The 19,867-nt window shown below is 45.0% G+C and overlaps 1 protein-coding gene across 2 annotated transcripts in view; it reads right to left on the bottom strand.

Moving 5' to 3' along the window:
• PPM1H (protein phosphatase, Mg2+/Mn2+ dependent 1H) overlaps positions 1 to 19,867 on the bottom strand; it is a 291,024-nt gene that overhangs the window by 147,468 nt on the left and 123,689 nt on the right. For both annotated transcript variants that reach the window (XM_032288665.1, XM_032288673.1), the window contains exon 4: positions 7,665 to 7,777. In XM_032288665.1, coding sequence (XP_032144556.1) covers positions 7,665 to 7,777 — 113 coding nt within the window. The remainder of the gene's footprint in view (positions 1 to 7,664; positions 7,778 to 19,867) is intronic.

The following is a 19,867-nucleotide window of genomic DNA, read 5'->3' as shown; positions in this document are numbered from 1 at the left end:
GGGGAGAAGGGAGAAGAAGAGAGAGAGAGAGAGAGAGAGAGAGAGAGAATATTTCATTGGCACCTTGAAAAACTTAGAACAACATCCTTGCTAAGTGGAATGCACAACTGTTTTCACTAAGAACCCACTACTTTCTTCAGAAGCTTGCTGCATCTACAAACAGTTTTCCTGATCCATATGACAACAGTAGTAGCAGCTAACCCTTACTGAGCAGGTACCACACACCTGGCTCTGTGCTAGGGCCTTCCAGGCATCTGCTCCTCTCAACCCCACCTGAGGAGTGAGTACTATCATCACCTCCATTTACAGTTGACAACACTCAGTACAGAAAGCGTGAGACTGGCCCAAGGCCACACACAGTAGTGGCAGAGCCACAATTCAGCTCAGGCCATCTGAGTCAAGAAGTCCTGCTCTTAACCACCACCCTGCCTGCCTGTGGCTGTCACTTCTATCCCAGACTCATGGACAGCTAGCCTTACCACCCTACCTCTTATCTGCCAAAACCTGAAGATCTCTCTTATATCAACAAAAGTTATCTTTCCATGTGGCTGAAAAACTCTAGCTCTTTTGAGTTTTCCTCATTTTTTCCAGCACAGTTCCAAATCTCTTTACTCCAGTCTCTCCTTTGAAGGTTGCTGCTCATCTATGCACATGTTGAATCACCTAGAGAGGGACTTCATGGGTAAAATATCATTAATAATAGTACTTCCCCAAATGGGTTGATGTTAGGATTAATGAGGTTATTCATGTAAAATTCATGTAAAGCCCTAGATACTAGTAATAGTACTTACTATGGACAAAGTAAGCCAGCCAGTCAGAAGCATTAGCTATTATTTGCCTTATGTATTGAATACTGTAGCCTATGATTAGATGAGGTTCTGGTGTCTGTATCACACTCCCGACCAGATTAAATTTACTGCCTAAATACACTTTTTAAAAAATGTGAGCCATTGATAAGCTGTCTCCCCAATGCTGCTAGTTTTCTTTCTTTCTTTCTGTTTTTTTTTTTTTTTTTTTTTTTTTTGGTGACAGAGTCTCACTCCATCACCCAGGCTGGAGTGCATTTGTGCAATCATGGCGCACTGCAGCCCAACCTCCCAAGCTCAAGTGATCCTCCTGCCTCAGCCTCCTGAGTAGCTGGGACCATAGACATGTGCCACCATGCCCAACTAATTGAAAAAAAATTTTTTTCTCTAGAGACAAAATTTCTCACTTTGTTGCCCAGGTTGGTCTTTAAGTCCTGGGCTCAAGCGATCTTCCCGCCTTGGCCTCCTAAAGTGCTGGGATTACAGACATGAGCCACCGTACCTCTCTGGCTGGTCTTTCTCTTTTCAACAGGTGTGACACTTTACCTTTACATCGGTTCAGCTTCACCTGGTATTTACCCACTTCCCCAGGCACCAAAGGACTTTTGGAATCTTACTAGTTCATCTTACTTGGTTTCACATCACCTGCAAATTTGATGGTTAGGCCTGGAAGTCTATCAAGCCAGCCAAACATAGGGCCTTGGCTTCTCCGCTAGAAAGCTCTGTTCTGACACTGATCACTGTTCTACCCTAGCTCAGCAACCAGGCTTAGAAAAGGTGACTATCTCGATCACAATAATCTCATGCCTGCATTTCTAGGTGCAAATATTCTTTTTCTATGAACCTCACGAGACTTCCCAGCTGAGCTTCTTAGTGGGCTAAGAGAAGCGGGGCGTGTTTAAAGGCACAGCTTGGTTGGAATGGGAAACCACAGTAACTACACTTTTCCAGAGGCCCAAAAGCGAGAGATGGAAAGTCCGCACAGGGGCATGCCCGACCCATTCCCAGTAAGGGAACGGAGGGCCAGTACAGGGTGGGATGCTTCAGAACCACCCAGCAGGAAGACAAGGCTGACATGTGGAGCTGGATCACACTAGAAATTCTCACCCCAACTTCTACTCTTCAGAGGAACAGGGCCTAAGTTCTAGAACGTCAGGCTGGCAGAAAGGAATCAGCAGCCAGACGGCCCAGGTGTAGGCAGGCCCCGTCCCCACCCCTGCCCCACCACAGGTAGCAGGCTGCCGAGTGGAAGGGGAAACACGGGCTCCAGGAGCTTGCCCTGGGTGTGGTGTCCGACTGCAGCAGGACTGCTGAGACTGCCTCATAGTGCGGCTGCAGTCTGATGCTTCGCCCCTCAGGCCAGGAACAGCTAAAATGTTTAAATCCTGAGGACAAAATGGCTTTTTCCTGGCTCTCTCAGATGCCCAGGGATGGACTTTCGAGTGGTGATTCTTAAACTTGAGCATGTATAGGAGTCATCTGTAGGACTTGCTAAACACAGACTGCTGGGTCCACCCACTGAGTTTCAGTGAGCAGTGATCGGTTCTCCTAACAAGTTCCCCGGTGACGCTGCTGCCAGTTTGGGGATCATACGTTGAAAACCACTAATTCAGAGCAAGAGGCATCAGGAAGAGCTTCAGAAACACCCGAGAGAAGAAGTTCAGAGAGACAAGGGCCTCTAGGTGCCCTCTGTGTGGACGGCAAGTGGCTTCATAGGAAAAGTAGAGATTGTTTTGCTTCCTCACTTGGTTTCTGTCTCTGCCTGTATTTGCGATCATTTGGTAGCTTTATTATCTTTCTGCTAATCCCTTCTACAGGTTATGGGTATAGCTAAGGGATTACATGAAATACACACTAAAAAGATGGGGAGGAGGCTCTGCAGAAAAAAGGGTGAAACAGCAATTCAACTTCCACAGTGGAAAAGAGTGGCTGATTTTGGTGTTTCTCTGCTATTTTTCAAATACATGTCAAAGAAAGTGAGAGGAATAGTGTATTTAATATAGTTAACGGCAGAAGATCAAATATATTTCTGAACTCACAGGAAGACAGGTATCAGAGTAAGAGCTCACTGGTATGTGTGGATAGATGAAGCACTTATTAGCAAAAAGGAGCTTCAGAAAGGATCTGTACCGGCCATTGGTGAAATCCATAAACGTAAAAAGAAATGAATAGTTCTTTGCATTCCCTTGGCTTGGAGTCAGTTCCATAATATTTCACTACTTTACCACCAGCAAAGGGAAGAAACCTGGAGAGAAGATGTCACAGATGTGTAATGATTTTGAATTTAGAAACGTTAAGTCCCGTTTAATACCTAACTCCTGTCTTAGGAGCATTCAGACTTCTCGAAGCCATCCACGTTTGAACTAACAGAGACAGCTTTAACTCTAATAGGGGGTAATTGTGGAAAACTAAAAAGGAGTGAAAGATAAGTGAAAGAAAACCATCCTGGCTGGACTTCATTGGCTTCATTGAGGCACAATTCATGAAATGGCATTCACTCCCGTCCTACAGAGCAAATTAATGAACACATTCTACTTTCCCTACCCTTTCCTAGGAAGACTGGCAAGCCTGAGAAGATGACCCTCTAATCCCAGGAGTCTGTGGACTCATTTTGAAAAAGTCAGTGAGGGCCGGGCGCGGTGGCTGACGCCTGTAATCCCAGCACTTTGGGAGGTCAAGGTGGGCGGATCATGAGGTCAAGAGATCGGGGCCATCCTGGCCAACATGGTGAAACCCCATCTCTACCGAAAATACAAAAATTAGCTGGGCGTGGTTGCGCATGCCTGTAGTCCCAGTTACTTGGGAGTCTGAGGCAGGAAAATTGCTTGAACCTGGGAGGCGGAGGTTGCAGTGAGCCGAGATCGTGCCACTGCACTCCAGCCTGGTGCCTGGTGATGGAGTGAGACTCTGTCTCAAAAAAAAAAAAAGAAAAGAAAGAAAAAAGTCAGTGAGACACTTGCTTCCAAAGAAGTTATAAACACAACAAAATGGAAGTCTGACTTTGTGGCAGCAATCATCTATAGAATCAGAAAATGCTTACATTCTTTTCAATAGATTATGATCAAAATGAAAACACAACATTTATTTTAATTTTCATTTTGTGAGACAGTCTCTCACTCTGTCACCCAGGCTGGAGTGCAGTGGCGTGATCATGGCTCACTGTGGCCTTGACATCCCTGGGCTCAGGTGTTCTGCCCACCTCAGCCTCCCAAGTAGCTGGGATTACAGGTGTGACTCACCATACCCAGGTAATTTACATATATATATTTGTAGAGGTGGAGTTTTGCCATGTTGCCCAGGCTGTTCTGCAGCTCCTAGGCTCAAGTAATTCTCCTACCTTGGCCTCTCAAAGTGCTAGGACTGCGGGCATGAGCCACTGCACACAGCCGAAAACACAACATTTAAAATAGTCTCAGAACTTTGGGACCCTTGGAAGGAGATGGCAGCTCTCACGTTGAGAAAAATCTTTTTCTCTATTACAAATGAGTAAACTGGACCACCCACAGCTTATCTTGTTGACAACTGCAGTACATTTAAAATAGCCTCTAAGGCCGCCTGCCACTCATTCCATAATCCATTTTAGGTGAAAACTAAGAGGCCATTGATTATAAGGTGTGCCATTACTTCATATAAAAACACTAAGAAAAATGTCAATTAGAACTTGATTTAGAGATGCTAAAATGAGAAAATCGAAGCCTCTGTGAGTCTTAGCATGGAAGACAAATCCCAGGGTATGGCGCAGAGACTGTGGAATAAACTGAACTCCCAGTCCTGGGCGGGTGGTGGCCCTGCTCGCTCCTCCATAGCTGGGGAAACCGCTTCGCCTCACTGTGCCTCAGTTTACTTATAGGTACACTGTGTTTAACTGGTATTAACAATGCCTACTTCCCACTCCATTATTGAGAGAATTAAATGTGATCCTCTGTTACAGTAGTTAATACGTGCCTTGCACTTATTATCTGTTTTAATGCCACTGTTACTGTAAGTCTGGCAAGAGTGGAATTAAGAATTTAATAAATCTTAAATGGTTTTTAAAACTCTGAATGACTTCACCCAGTCTCAGTTGCCAAACCTTTAGACATTGTTTAAAATACGTGGTAATGGCTTTGCTTCCTCGGTGCCCTTAGTTCTCTGGAGATGAAATGAAATTATCTCTAAAATGGAGTCAAAGCACCTTCCTAAGCAGAAGAATCAGTCAGAGCCCTGAGGAGCTGATGACTCAAACACAATGGGTGATAGTTTGCATATTGCTTTGCATGACATTTGCATGCTACCGGTTCATTTTTGCTTGAAGTGAAAATCTGCCCACCATCTGCTTCTTTCCCGGTCCCTTATGATCCCCTAGGTGTTGAGTTGGCTGCCTCTGCCTGGGAAGAATAAAGCAATTGGCGTGCTTCAAGCAGTCACTGCATGTGCCTCTGTGGCTGGTTAGCCCAGCCGACTGGAAGGGCAAGTTCTATGAGGGCATGCACCACAGCACACGGATCAGGTACCTGTGTCGCTGCGGAGTATCCCACATGGATGGTCCTACATCCTCTCTGTGGGGTGGTCATTGACTCAAAAGCTCATTAAGCCACAAACAGCAGCGGGCAACTTTTCCTGAATACAACCCCTAAGTGTGCATATGTTTGATGGTGAACCAGATGACACACAGCTAAGTGGCTTAGAAATCAGCTCCTGACCATCAGCAGCCTCCAAATCAAACCAGGGCGGAACTTCTCTTTTCCTGACTGTGAATAATTATGGGGGCAGTGAACACCTAACAAAGATTTTTTACTCTCAAAATGTCGAGATGTAAAGAAAGCACATGACAGCTAATATCTGCGGCCAGAACCTTCTGTAGCTCTAAGCATTTGTTTTAAACTGAGCCCTGGGATTCCCGACTGCTTGTCTCTCAGTGACAATGGACCTATATCATCCACTTGGTCTTACTCAATTGGGGCAGACCTGAGCAACTGCCTCCTTTGACGCTCCTCTGGCTCCCAACCAGCTCAAGATCAGCAGCTGAACAAGAGGCCAGGGGCTGGCCCCTCAGTGTGTTTTTAAAGCCCCTGAAGACTGAAGATTCCTGTCTTGAAGGTGCTCAAACCCTGAAGCAGGAGAGAAAAGGAGGAGCAGCAGATGAGCTGGCTTTTTTCCCTCTGTCCCCATCCTGGAGGTACTGTTCTGGCTTGCGTCTGTGTCCTGGCAGGCTAACCTCCCTGCTGGGGTCAGCCGATGGGAAGGTCAGGCAAGAGATAGGAGGGTGGGCAGAGAGAAGTCAGCATCTCTCCTCCCATTCCTTCCGATGGCTCCTGCCCATTGGCTCCCACTCTCCTCGGCTCCGCTACAGCGTTTCCTTCCCTGGTTCCTGAGGGTAGTCAGCTCCTTCCTGGGGACCTCCACACTCCTGGCTGGCTCTCTCTACCTATCTCCTTCATTTACAGTTGACCCATCTGAGTTGGAGTCTGTCTCCTGCCAGAACCCTGACCTGACACAGGCGAACAGCAGCCACGGGGTAAGCATAGCGTATCTTACACATACTTCCATATACTGGGCAGACTTTTACAAGCAAACGCCACATGTATACTTTTGAAATCGACAGACCTTCAACAAACACCAATCTTCAAGCCCACAAAACCACTGCTGGGTCAGTTCGCTCCTTGTTCGCTGGGATCTTCCCTGGGAAAGGCTGAGAAGGACGCTTTAACTAGGAGGAATGGAGGCTGCCTCAGCCTAAGTCTCCTGTTTTGTAAATGGAAGTAAAATTAAGGTGAATTTCTTGATTGCCTTAAGGGAATCGGTCTTCTGGGCTGCAAGGGCAGCAGTAATAGCAAATTAAGCTGGAGACAGGGAAGGGGAAGGGGCGGGATCAGACCTCATGAAGGGCACAGCTAGCAGGAGAGCCCACAAGAACCATGGGGCCTAGAGGAAGGGGAGAGGAGGGGACAGAGGAATGAGAGAGTCCTCACAGCCCTTCTGGGGAAATTGCTCGTAAGCCCTGTATTTTTACTACTTTCAGAATAAAGAGTCAGTTCTTTGGAAAAGGTCCTACTCTCAGGCCAGCATATTTTGTTATGAAAGATGGAGAAGTGTATGATACATAGAATATTTTTTGTAAAGTCTGTAACTTAAAAATTCCCCACACCAAAAGTGAAGGTGCATCAGTTATTTAAAAGACACTCACAACTGCCAGGTGTGGTCGTGCAACCTGTAATCCCACCTACGCAGGCTTCTGAGGTGGGAGGATTGTTTGAGCCCAGGAATTTGGGTCTAGCCTGGGCAACATAGCGAGACCCTGTCTCTAATTTTTAAAAAATCAATGAAATAAAAACACAAATGTATCTTATTCCCTGGCAATGCTGGATAAAGGAAGAGTTAACAGTGATTTCTTGACCAAAATTTCCTTTAGCTGAACCCAGACAAGAGGCGACCACAGCTTCTAAGGGCATGTGCAGAACAGAAGAAGCTTCTGGGAGAGAACAGTGCAAGGTCACTGAGTAAAAGTGGAGTTGACTGGGGAGTCCTCCCAGGCACCCTCCAGACACCCAAGGCACTCGAATCCCTTTCCTTCCTCCTCATCACTCTCACCTATTATGCTCCTGCTAAGTTTTCAATGAGAAACGGGTTCTGAAGTTAAAAAAAAAAAAAAGTTTGAATACTACTGGTTTAGATTTATCACAGACATGAACATGAACTGCTATATGCACAAATAAGAGACTGCCTTTACCTTGTAATACCAACCTGATTGTTCTTAAATGCATTTTCATTCTGATGTAGAGGGCCTGTCTTTAATTATTTGTAATCATTTAATTTTTTGAGACAAAATCATCAGAAGGCATGAGAAACCGGCAAGAATCACACAGCTCATTTGCTTACCTGCTATCCCCAGCATTTGCAACATACAGCTTCCCCAGAAGGCAAATCACAATGAGGGCCGTGCAGCCGCCAGATATATTATATGAACTCCTCTCTCGTTCTATCTGTAGGTCCTGGAGAAGAAAGCAACGACAGTGTTGGATCGCGCAGGGACGTGTATCAAAAGCTTTCTCACCTTCACTCTCCTGACACAGTCCACAGAGTCTGACTGTGCTTCAAGAAGGGACTAGAAAAATCTTCAGTGCTTGCTTTCCTACCACCTAATGAGCATTTTGGAGAGGACACTGGCATAAAACTGCCACATATCAGACCATCTGTGAACCAGAGAGAGGAAACAATAGATAGCAAACAGAAACAATCAGACAAAAATGCAAATAAAGGTCAGGCGCAGTGGCTCATGCATGTAATCCCAGCACTTTCGGAGGCCGAGGTGGGCGGATCACCTGAGGTCAGGAGTTCGAGACCAGCCTGGCCAACATGGTGAAACCCCATCTCTACTAAAAATACAAAATTAGCTGGGTGTGGCGGCACGTGCCTGTAGTCCTAGCTACTCGGAAGACTGAGGCAGGAGAATCACTTGAACCAGGGAGGCGGAGGCTGCAGTGAGCCGAGATCATGCCACTGCACTCCAGCCTGGGCTACAGAGTAAGACTCTGTCTACAAAAAAAAAAAAAAAAAAAAAAGGCAAATAAAGTGTAAGTTGTATTCAGTAAACATTACAGTTTATGGAAAATTTAGTCTTTGTGGATAACATGAGCTGCCATGTGAAACAGACACTAGAGAGGCTGAGAATGCCAAGGACTTGGACCTGATCAATGTCTTGTTTTGTTTGCTTCTTTTTTGAAGACAGGATCTGGCTCTTGTCACCCAGGCTGGAGTGCAGTGGCCCAATCTCAGCTCGCTACAACCTCGCACTTCCCATCTCAAGCAATCCTCCCACCTCAGCCTTCTGAGGACCTGGGACCACAGGTGTGCACCACCATGCCTGGCTAATTTTTGTGTCTTTTGTAGAGATGGGGTCTTGCCACGTTGTCCAGGCTGGTCTCAAACTCCTGTGTTCAAACGATCTGACTGCCTCAGCCTCCCAAAGTGCTGGGATTACAGGCACAAACCACTGCACCCAGCCTTGTTTTTCTTAGAGAGAAGGTTTGCTCTGTCACCCAGGCTGGAGTGCAGTGGTGTGATCACAGCTCACTGCAGCTTTGACATCCTGGGCTCAAGCCTCCTGCCTTAGCCTTTTGAGTTGCTGGGACTGCAGGTGTGTGCAGCCACCACACCCAGCTAACTTTTCTATTTTTTGTGGGGACAGGGTCTCACTATGTTACCCAGGCTGGTCTCAAACTCTTGGCTTTAAACGATCCTGTCTCAACCTCCCAAAGCACTAGGCCACCATGCCCAGTCCAGACTTGATCAGTGTTTTAAACTCTAAAGTCTTGGATAAACAGTCTCTTTTACAGAAAGATGTCTTCTATTCAACCCAGGCAGGAGTCAACCCATGACTTAGAGAGCAAAGATAGATGCTTCTGAACTCTGACCTGACGTTTCCTCTTCCCACAGCCACCTATTTACAATGGTAACACGTTCATAATAATTACCAACATTCACTGAGAACTTTCTCTACATCAGACAGCATGCTGAGGACTCGATACCCAGACTCCCATGTCGTCCTCACAACCATCACTATGAACCTCACTGTTTAGTTGCAGAGAAGTGGGGTAGCCTGCCTATATTCACCTGGCTAGGGTTTGGATTCCAACCTGGTTCTCTTCCAAAGCTTGTGTTATTACCTGCCACCTGATGAGGCCTCCCCAAGAAATTAAAATTAAAAATAGACCAGCGCTTGCATCATCAAGGCATATCCGTGAAATTCTGTGTCAGTGACAGAAGCAAAGGTTCTGTTACCTCAGAAAAATATCAGTTAGTAAGATACACTGGGTGGCCAGCTAAAGAGTGCCAAACCCTCCAGTGGTAATCTACCACTTTTGGTGCAGAGGAAGGAAAACGAGGGCTGGGTAAAAATTACAGGAAGAGAAAGAAATGGTGACGTTGATGGTGGTGGTGGCAGATCTAGGGTCAGGTCACTTTTATAATCCCGAGACTTCCAGAGTTAGAGCTCAGCTGCTGCAGCCAGCCTCCTCATGCAAAAGGGGGAGACAAGTCAAGAATCCAGCATTTACCAGCAAGTGCCTTGCTCTAGGGGCCAGGGGGTAACAGAAAGAGGACAAATAACCCGTGGGAAACTGGAAACAGAAGAGCTTAAGCTTAGGGATATCCCACTGGTTAAAGAGTATGTGGAAGCCACGCATGGTAGCTAACACCTATAATTCCAGTACTTTGGGAGGCCAAGACAGGAGGACCACTTGAGGCCAGGAGTTCAAGACCAGCCTGGGCAACATAGTGATATCCCCATCTCTATAAAACATAATTAGCTGGGTGTGGTGGTGCATGCCTGTAGTCTTAGCTACTTGGGAGACTGAGGATAGAGGCTCTCTTGAGCCCAGGAGTTTGAGGCTGCAGTGAGCCATGATCATGTCACTGCACTTTAGCCAGGGTGACAGGGCAAGATCCTGTCTCAAAAACAAAAACAAAAACAACACAAATCAGTAAATAGAGAAAGAACACAAAGCCAGGATTTGGGAGAGACCAACACACAGAGTGAGCTGGGTAAGAGTTGGGGGAGGGGTAGGAAAGTGTGTTGGGGGATGCCTGAGTTTATAAACAGGTGAAGAAACACTTCAATATGGGAGTGAATGGTAGCAGCAAAAGTTGCAGGAGCATCAAGCATGGGGCAACCTTCAAAGGACTACATGGGATTTTTAAGATTTACTTCGACTGTGTATAAACCAGCTTTCTTAATGGATTGTCATGAGGCTAAATTAGCTGGCATGTGTGAGGGGCTGAGCAGGATAGCCAGACCCTTCCCACAGCTCTAAAGCTCCAGCATTGAGAGCGGCAGCCTTTCTTGCTCACCTTAGACCCTCAACTCCTAGGCTAGGCCAGGTAAATGGTAGTTTAATAGATGTCTATTCAATGGACAAGTGAAGAAATAAATTAAAAATTTTAAATCTCCCTATCCCCTTACCTCTGCCTTAATATGAGAAATGGATTCCACAATTCACAAATGAAAAGCTTACAATGCCAATGCTCACTGAGATAATTAAGCAGGAACCCATGCTTCACTTAAAATGCTCAATCGACAGGAATGGTTATCAGAACCTATGCAAGAATGGTAGACACTGGTGAATGAAGAGAAGGAGGGGCGTGAGGATCAAGTGGGAAGAATTCTCTCAAGGAAGTACAAGAAGACAAAGAAGACATCAAGATGTGTTTAACCTCCAAGAAAATCCATAAAAACAGAACCCAAAACCCTACCAACAAAGGAGTTTGTGGATGGAATTGCTATTTTTTTTGCATTTAAAGAACTCGTATAAAGTTGATACTGTGACACATATTTTACTAATACATAAATTGATAAATAGAGCCTGCATCCAATACATCAAAAAGAATCGCTCAGCTAGGGAGACTATTTTTTCACCATCAGAATCAATATTTGCTTGGATACCTAAAAGGCTGAAAGACAATATTTATTAAAAATTATTTGAACACGCCGGGTGTGGTGGCCCATGCTTGTAATCCCAGCACTCTGGGAGGCTGAGGTGAGTGTATCACCTGAGGTCAGGATTTTGAGAACAGCCTGACCAACATGGTGAAACCCTGTCTCTACTAAAAATACAAAAATAATTAGCCAGACGTGGTGGCACGCGCCTATAGTTCCAGCTACTCGGGAGGCCGAGACAGGAGAACTGCTTGAACCCGAGAGGTGGAGGTTGCAGTGAGCCAAGACTGCACCACACCACCGCACTCCAGCCTGGGCAACAGAGCAAGACTCCACCTCAAAAAAAAAAAAATTATTTGAACACCTACTGCTTCTATGCTGTGTATAGATTAGAATGTGAATGATGTTTGTTTGATAGACTTGATCATATCACTGGTGCCATCCAAGAGGTAGAAACGCTATGGTGCACAAAGTCCACGTAACAGAGCCATCCACGGCAGCAAACTCCTCTGGGACACAGTTAGGCACGTTTGGGCTATACCACAGGTAGGTACATTTTTAGTCATGGTTTCTATCACAAGGCATTCTGCTTAGAAAATTATGTAATCCTTAGAAAAAAATCAAGGTGAAGAGCTCAGCACTAAAACTTTTCTGCTTTAACTTTGGGGGAAACATTCCAGTTAGCTCACCCATTTAGCTCCTGGCTATTCTATTAATAGTGAGACTCAATTTTTTTTTCCTAATTGATTTCATTATTTCATTCACCTTTTTCTATGTTCAGCTACATTCTCTCTGTAGCTCCTTCAAATAAGGAATGCTAAATTTGGTAGCACTTTCTCATAAAGAGTGAACTTAACTACTTTTTAATCCAAGAAATTTTGCTAACATGTGCACTCGTTTGCCAGTTCCCTCCCCCACATTCGTGTGGAAACATAAGTGCATACACACACATGTGCACACACACACCATCATTACAAGTGTCCTCTCTGGGATCATGGTGGCAAGGATTTGAAAGATGTGTTTCCACAGACTTTGTCCCCCTGAAGAATTCACTGTCGTTAAAACACACTCTATTTCTTCTAAAACCGCGTGCAACTAGAACATATTCTAAAAATAATTGCTTCCCTCCCCCTCCTCCCTAGAAGCCAAAATAGCACATTTATTTTTTTCCTGCATACACCACCTACTCCTCTTTAAAAGATGTTTCACAAAACCTTAGTACTGAAAGGAACATTAAAGGACCATCTGGGTGGTTCTTTTACTATGAGAGCAAACATGATAAATGAAGTCAATAAAGATATATTTACCATTCATTGCATTAGCTACCTTTTTTCTTCAAATCCTCACCTTTCAGATTAGATTAAGTTTTTGAGATTCTAAATAATAAATAAAAACATAGAACTACCTTTTAAAAAACCTCCAGTTTTTGTTATTTTTACAATAATCAATGAAATCATGGGAAAAACTGCTTACTGCTTTGTGCTAAGAAAGGGCTGATTTAGAATGCCTCCCCATTTTAGCTGTCAATGAACCCTGAGCCATAAGTCTAGAATAACTGACTAGCAAAACACATACACATACTGTCTTTCAAGTATGGTCTGAAGGATCACATAAATGACTCTTAAGATTCAGTTAACAAGATAATTGAGTTATCTGCTTAATCAATAGTCCTGAAGACCTTCTAGGGTAACTTTGAAGGTAGCAGGACTGAGTTATCTTCTGTTGTGTCTGCTTGAATACTACATTTAAGCGATGCTAATCTTTAAACCAAACAATAGATCCAGTTTTTAAGATGTGGGATTTTATTTTGCTCTATGTTACAAGGAGAAATGTGAACACAGAAAGCAAACAGAGATGCGTGTGCAATGAGACTAATTCAGCAGGAAAGAATTGCAAGAGAAATATGTCGCCTGGGTTGGAAATCATTTCGTTTGAACGTCCTGAAGATGATGCAACTCCAAGGTCATTCTTTGTTTCCTACCAATTTCAGGTTGCAAAAGGAAAGCAATATCCGGTAGCAGAAAGGAGCAAGTGCTAGGTAGTTTCAATAGGACCTGGCAGCTCCCCCTAGCTGAGTTAAAACACGGCTCTGAGCACATTGCTAATAGTGTCAGTCACAAATAATAAGATTCTGCATGGTTTTAGTATCCAAGTCTGATCCCGGTTTATTCTGAGAACAAGGCCATCTGCCAGCCAGGCAATGGGGAAGAAAAAACAAGCACTCTACTGCCTACTATTGCCACCTGCTGGCTCTTAGTGGAATCACATGCTCATTCCTTCCTAGAGGGACTTCCGTTCTAACAAAAACAGACAGAACCAAACTAACTTAAATGAAGACAGCTATGTGGGTTCCCAATTTACCATTAATATGATAATTGTGGAAAACACTAATTTATTTATTATAATTAATCTTACTATAAATAAACTTTGCCCCCTTTTGTCACAGTGCCACCACGTATTTATATGGATTTTACCGACAAAGCCAGCTGCTTGGTGTTTCCAGTAATTTACTGTGATAGAAAGACATACGGTTATTCCATACGTTAAAATATTTCCAGTTTCCTCCCTTCCTAACAACCGACTGTGGCGGGGAATCTAGACCTACGCTTAAAAGGAAACAGGATAGAACTCTGAGATCCTCCCGGCTCTGTCCAGAACTCAAGCCCCGTCGTTAGCAGGTTAAAAGGGTAATCACTGCTAACTTGGTTCTGGTCCCTAGGAGGGCAAAGTCTTCCTTTAACTAACCCTGCAGTGGAATCGACTTCCTCCATGAGTCTGAAATGTTGATTATTCAACCGTGTTTCGGGAGGGTGGCGAAGTAGGGAAGAGGTTGGAAATCAGGACTTAGAAGACACTTGTCTTACACCTATTGTCCTGCGCTAAGCAACAATATAAACATCACAGGTGACAAATGGAGCTAGGCCAGGCCTTGCTGTGAAGCAGAACTGAAGTCAGTCAGAAAATTCCTGAATTCTGGTCCTTTAGGAAGCCAGGGCTCACTTTTCAGAGTGGACGCAGGAGGGATTCCCGACATAGCCTTCGCGCTACGAAGGAAGATCTGAGATACAATCGGGGTTTGTAGGGGCACACCTACCTCCGACAGCGTGCACAGCAAGTATCAAAAACCAGTGGTCAGAGGTCACCTTCACCACAAGCCCCACACTGTGCCAGGCAACCTGAGGACCAAAGATGAAAAGCGCTGCTCTGAAAGAAGCTTATAGTATTTGATGAAACTGTTACCACTCCCCTCACTGGAAGCATTTTTTTTCTTCTGTTCGTCTGTATTTTGTGACTAGTACCTACTTTTTCCCCAGAAATAGGAACTATTTATTCTGACTTGGTGTCTCTGAACATTTTTAACAGAGCTTCCCTTTTGGAAAGATATCAACATTTCACTTCCTCCTTCAATGTTATTTAGAATATCAAAATAAATAAGATATCGCATATTTCTATATTCATATAACGTGTGACTACAAATGCCCCCAATAAAGGGTCTTTTGTTTTGTTTTTGAAAGAGAGTCTCGCTCTGTCGCCCAGGCTAGAGTGCAGTGTTGTGATCTCGGCTCACTGCAGCCTCTGCCTCCAGGGTTCCATTGGTTCTCGTGCCTCAGTCTCCCAAGTAGCTGGGATTACAGGCGTGCACCACCACACCTGGCTAAATTTTCTGTAATTTTAGTACAGACGGGGTTTCGCCATGTTGGCCAGGTTGGTCTCAAACTCCTGGCCTCAAGTGATCCACCTGCCTGGGCCTCCCAAAGTGCTGGGATTACAGGCGCGAGTCAACGTGCGCGATCCTAAGATCTTATCTTTTACTTCTTTCCTCAGTGATGTCTAAAAGAATACTGATTTTAAGATGTAAGCTCAATAAATACTAGTGACAAAGAAGAACTGTTCTTAGTGGAACAAACACAAACTGCTTTTTCTCTGCTTTCACCACACAACAACCGATACAGAAGATTCCTGTGACCAAGTGTGAGAGATTCCCCCCATGTACCCAGCAAGCGATCAGTTCTGCAGAAGACCCCAGCTGGTGTCCTCCAGTTCAATTCCATGCTGCTGTGCATGCAGAGATAACAACAGATTCCACAGCTCGAGGGCTCAGTCCTCAAAACTGACCCCCCACTTCTGATGCCAGTCTCACGCCCCAGGCTGTTTTACCTGTGCTTCTGACCAACCAGCTATAAATCTGGGTTCCCAAGAACCCCCTCTCCTGGGGGTCGATTAATTTGTCGGAGTGGCTCACAGAAACCAGGAAAACATTTACTGACATTTGCTGGTTCATTATAAAGGATATTACAAAGGGTACAGATGAAGAGCTGCATAGGGCAAGGTATGGGGAAGAATACGGAGCTTCCATGCCCTCTCCTGGCATGTGACCCTTCCAGGAACCTCCATGGGTTCAGCTACCCAGGAGCTCTCTGAGCCCTATCCTCTTGGGCCTTTATAGAGACCTCATTACATAGGCACAAGTGATTAAACCATCAACTGTTGGTGATCAGCTCAACATTCAGCTCTTCTCCCCTCCCACGAGGCTGGGGATGCCGCTCAAAGGCTCAGCCCTCTAATCCTGCCTTGGTCTTTTTGATGAACAGAAGACCCCATCCTGAAGCTAGCCAGGGACTGCCAGCCACCAGCCATCTCATTAGGATACAAAAAGATACTTATCACTTTGAAGATTTCAAGGGTTTTAGGAGCTGTATGTCAGGACATGGAGTCGAAGACAGAGTATCATAGCATCACAGCATTTCATTAAGGGAAAAGACAAACAGATGGAGACAGACAGGCAGGTAGACAGAAACAGAAAGAGAATCCAAAGAATTCTGATTCCACATTGTTGGACTACTATAAATAAAGCAAAAGCCCCCAGTGAAAGAGAAGCTCTGCTTTTAAGGGTATTGTAAGTGACACTCGGAATCTCCAGAGGGACAGCTGCATAGATGGCATCAGTGAGGCAATTTAGAGGCTTAGGTGCGAGGATTGGGGAACTTTACTTTTAGGGATTAAAAGTGGAAGAGAAGTCGAGAGAGCCACAAAGCTGAAGTGCCTCTATGACAATCTTACTTAGTATTGAATTTCCTATTATAGAATATCAGAATGGCACAAAACCTGCAATACCTAAAGAACATCTAGGAACAGGAAGATTAGAGAGCGGCTGGCTACTGTGGGGGAAAAAAAGTTTAGGAGTGATCTGGAAAATCCAAAGTGTCCTGCTGCAGATAGCTGTCCAAGCCGTCCTTGGGTTGCCTGGCACAGCATGGGGCTTGTGGGCATTTAAAGAACCTAGAGGTTTACATGACGAGACAATGACTCTCAAAAAACTAATATTGAGAGGGGGAGGAAAGAAAAAGAAGTTGGCAATGGTCTTCCAGCCATTATTTTGAAACTGATATAATTTCTGTGTTGTGGATTCTGAAACTCACCTTAAGCAATTTAATAAGGTTAACACAGGCACTGTTTCTATGAAACTGGACTGTTGGTTTTCCTGAAATCTCTGATGAAGCAAAGAAAAAAACAAGAGCATCTGTGATTAAACAGAAGACTTATCATCCAAACAGGGTCACATCTGAGAGTGAAACGGGAGAGTATTAACAGTTACCCTGTGACAGCCGGCACCCACTGGCTTGGTCCCCAGCAAAGCACAAGGTTTGGCCACCCTTCCAGTGCCATGAGGACCACAGAATGGGTGAGCTTCTCACTTAATAAGGCCAACCAGTAAGGTGCTGTAATCCAAAAGTATCTGAGACCAATCTCAATCCATTCAGTTTATTTTGCCAAGGGTAAAGACATGCCAGGAAGAAAAAAAAAACAAACGCACATCACAGAGACAGTCCGTGGTCTGTACCCTTCTCCAAAGACGAATTTGAGAGCTTCAGAATTTAAAGGGGAAAAGTGGGCAGGAGGGGAAAGGGGGAAGGTATATGGTCATCCACATATTCTAAGAGAAAAGGAGCAGGTAGGGGATAGTCTGGGGCCCCGGAAATCAGCAAATCTCTGGAAGGTAAGGAGCTACTTGTGGAGATACTCAACCATTCATCTGTAGCTATCTGCTTAGGAACAGAAGGAAAGGCAGTTTCTTGCATGACTCAGCTTTCAGCTTCATTTTTTTCCCTAGTAATTTCCAATTTCCATAGTGGATTGGGGTCCCAGTTTTTATCTTCCTTCCATGGTGCAAAGCCCCGGTAGGCTGTAGGGAGGTTGGGGATCTAGACAGATAATCAGGGGGAAAAAGCGTGAAGAGGACGCAGGGCACGGGGGTAAATCTGAGAGGAACAAATAGAGAAGAGACGCGGCTTAAAGCTAAAAGTTCGTGACACAACACAACGGGGCCTCCACAGGGGGGTCCAGCCTGCCTCCCCATTCACCTGGAATTGCTACATTTAACGTCTAGCTTCCCACCATGGCAACATTAGCTTGCTGCCTTTGGCCCACCTGGGTTTTTTTCTCAGACTCGGTTCGTTTCACAGGTTTCCTGAGCCCAGGGCATTCTCCCGACCCTGCCCAGCTCATGTCTGCTCTGCTCCTGCGCCCCCACACCCCAGGATCACCTCCTCAGCGAACCTTTCCCTTCATCTCTTTTCCAGACTCCTGCATCCCCCTGTATTTCCCTTCTCAAGGCTCTTCCCATTGATATTTTACTTGTTTAACGCTCATCTTTGCCTAATTGGCTCAATGCTCTTTTTCCCAGTGAGGCCTGGCATCTAGTTGGTTCTCAACAAATACTGATTGAATGAATTACACATGAAAATGACCCAAAAAACTTTCGTTTTTGCTTTTGCAGGCAACTAAGTTTCCAAGAAAAATTTGAGGTAATGAATTGATTCATTAAAAGTTGAACTATTTTAAGAATGAGGCTCTTCAGTTAAGTATTTTTCTGAATGAACCTCTCTTTGCCAGTAAGGTTGTTAAGAGCAACCCTGAGCCATTAATGAGCCTCAGGAGCAGCCCGAGACCCCTGTGGAGCCCTGAGTCAATGTGACATTGGCCTCTAGTGGACAAAATTGAGAATGCAGCAGCTCCAAGTAAAAGATGTCCTATAGCACCAGGCACAGCTGAAGGAAACACAAATCCCAACGTCTCCTTCCTTTTTCACTTCTATTAGGCAAACTGACTTTCTCTCCCATTTCCAGGAGAGCCCATTGTCAAATTTTTGCCTAATAAAAAAAATTCAACACTTAGCATTCTGAGTATCAGTGTCTAGAAACATTTATTGACATCAGAGCTTCTATGAATGGCAGAGAGAGATTTTATACCACAACTGAGTAGAAGTCAATCTTCCTACTGCAATTCCTTCTTGCCTAATCTTTTCCAGCCTCCTGGCATTTTAAATTGGGATGCAGGTTGCAGGCTATCAGTCTTGAGACAGAGGTGCATTTTATTTTTACGTTTTTATTCTTAATTCTATTTTTTAAGAGATGGGGTTTTGCTATGTTGCACAGGCTGGATGGAATACAGGTATTGATCAACTTACCACCTATGCAACTTACGACCATTCAACTTTACAACCACAATCGCTAGCCACGACTGCTCCGCGTCTGGCAGTGTAAACGTTGCCCAGCTGGGCGTACGACAGTGCAGACCAGCTTCCGGCAGCACTACCATCTCTGCGTGCACCATTTCAACTGTACTTATAGGCTACTGAACTTACAACCAAATCGTGTTACGACTGGTCCGCGGTCCCAATCGTGGTCGTAAGTCGAGCACTAGCTGTACAGTAGTCATTCACTGGCACACAAAAAGCACCGGAGCTCTAACCCGCTGGGTGTCTGACCTGGGCTGGTTCACTCCCCCTTAGGCATCCTGGGGGTGCTCTGCTCCAAGGAGGTCACTGCATTGACACTGAACCCATATGACAACTCAGAACTCCTGGGCTCAAACAATCCTCCAGCCTGAGCCTCTGGGTAGCTGGAACTATAGGCATGCACCACCACCATGCCCAGAATGGTACTTTTTAAACCACTTGATAGTCAAAGGGTAAATGTTATCTCTGTAACAAGGAGAGAAAAAGTTGAGCCCAAGGAAGGGATAGGTTTAAATAGAAAGAGGATGCAATTTGAGGGGCGAATAGATGAACTATTTTTGCCTTACAAAGGCATCAGATGACAATATGTATTGTCATTATTTACTTTCCATCTTAGCATACAACCTGATGTCGTGAGGTCCTGGAATGGGCACCACGTGACTACTCAGTTCTGGCGAGATGCTTCTAGCTGCTTTGGCTTCACTTAACAGCTTCTCATTACTTTGTAATCTCCAGGTTTTAAGGCCATGACCGCCCACTTGCCTCACTCAAGCCCTTATCAATACCCTTAAACATCTCTTGTTCGTTATCTGTATGCAGGCTGCCGAGCAAGAAAGTAAGTCTTTAAAACCAAAATAATTGGCTCAGGATAAACCAAGCTCAGAGAGGGAAGGAGCTGGCATCGAACAAAGCAGAGGAGGCTTTTCTGTGCACTCCTGCCAGGCAGAGGGGCAGCAAGGGACAGCGAGAGCTGTGGCACTCTCCCAAGGACATGCTCAGGAGTGAGTGAGGCCACCAGGGAAGGATGATGAACTCCTGAGCAGACCCAGTGAGACTGAAATGTACAGACAAATCCACGTGTCTGTGTAAGACTACGGCTTCTTGGATATTGGCCCCTGGCTCTGTTCT

This window comes from Sapajus apella, unplaced genomic scaffold (assembly GCF_009761245.1).
Source record: "Sapajus apella isolate SASKATOON/1434 unplaced genomic scaffold, GSC_monkey_1.0 scaffold2, whole genome shotgun sequence".
Classification (NCBI taxonomy): Eukaryota; Metazoa; Chordata; class Mammalia; order Primates; family Cebidae; genus Sapajus; species Sapajus apella.
The sequence above is the reverse complement of the archived record's forward strand: the minus strand, read 5'-3'. Positions and strand labels throughout refer to the sequence as shown.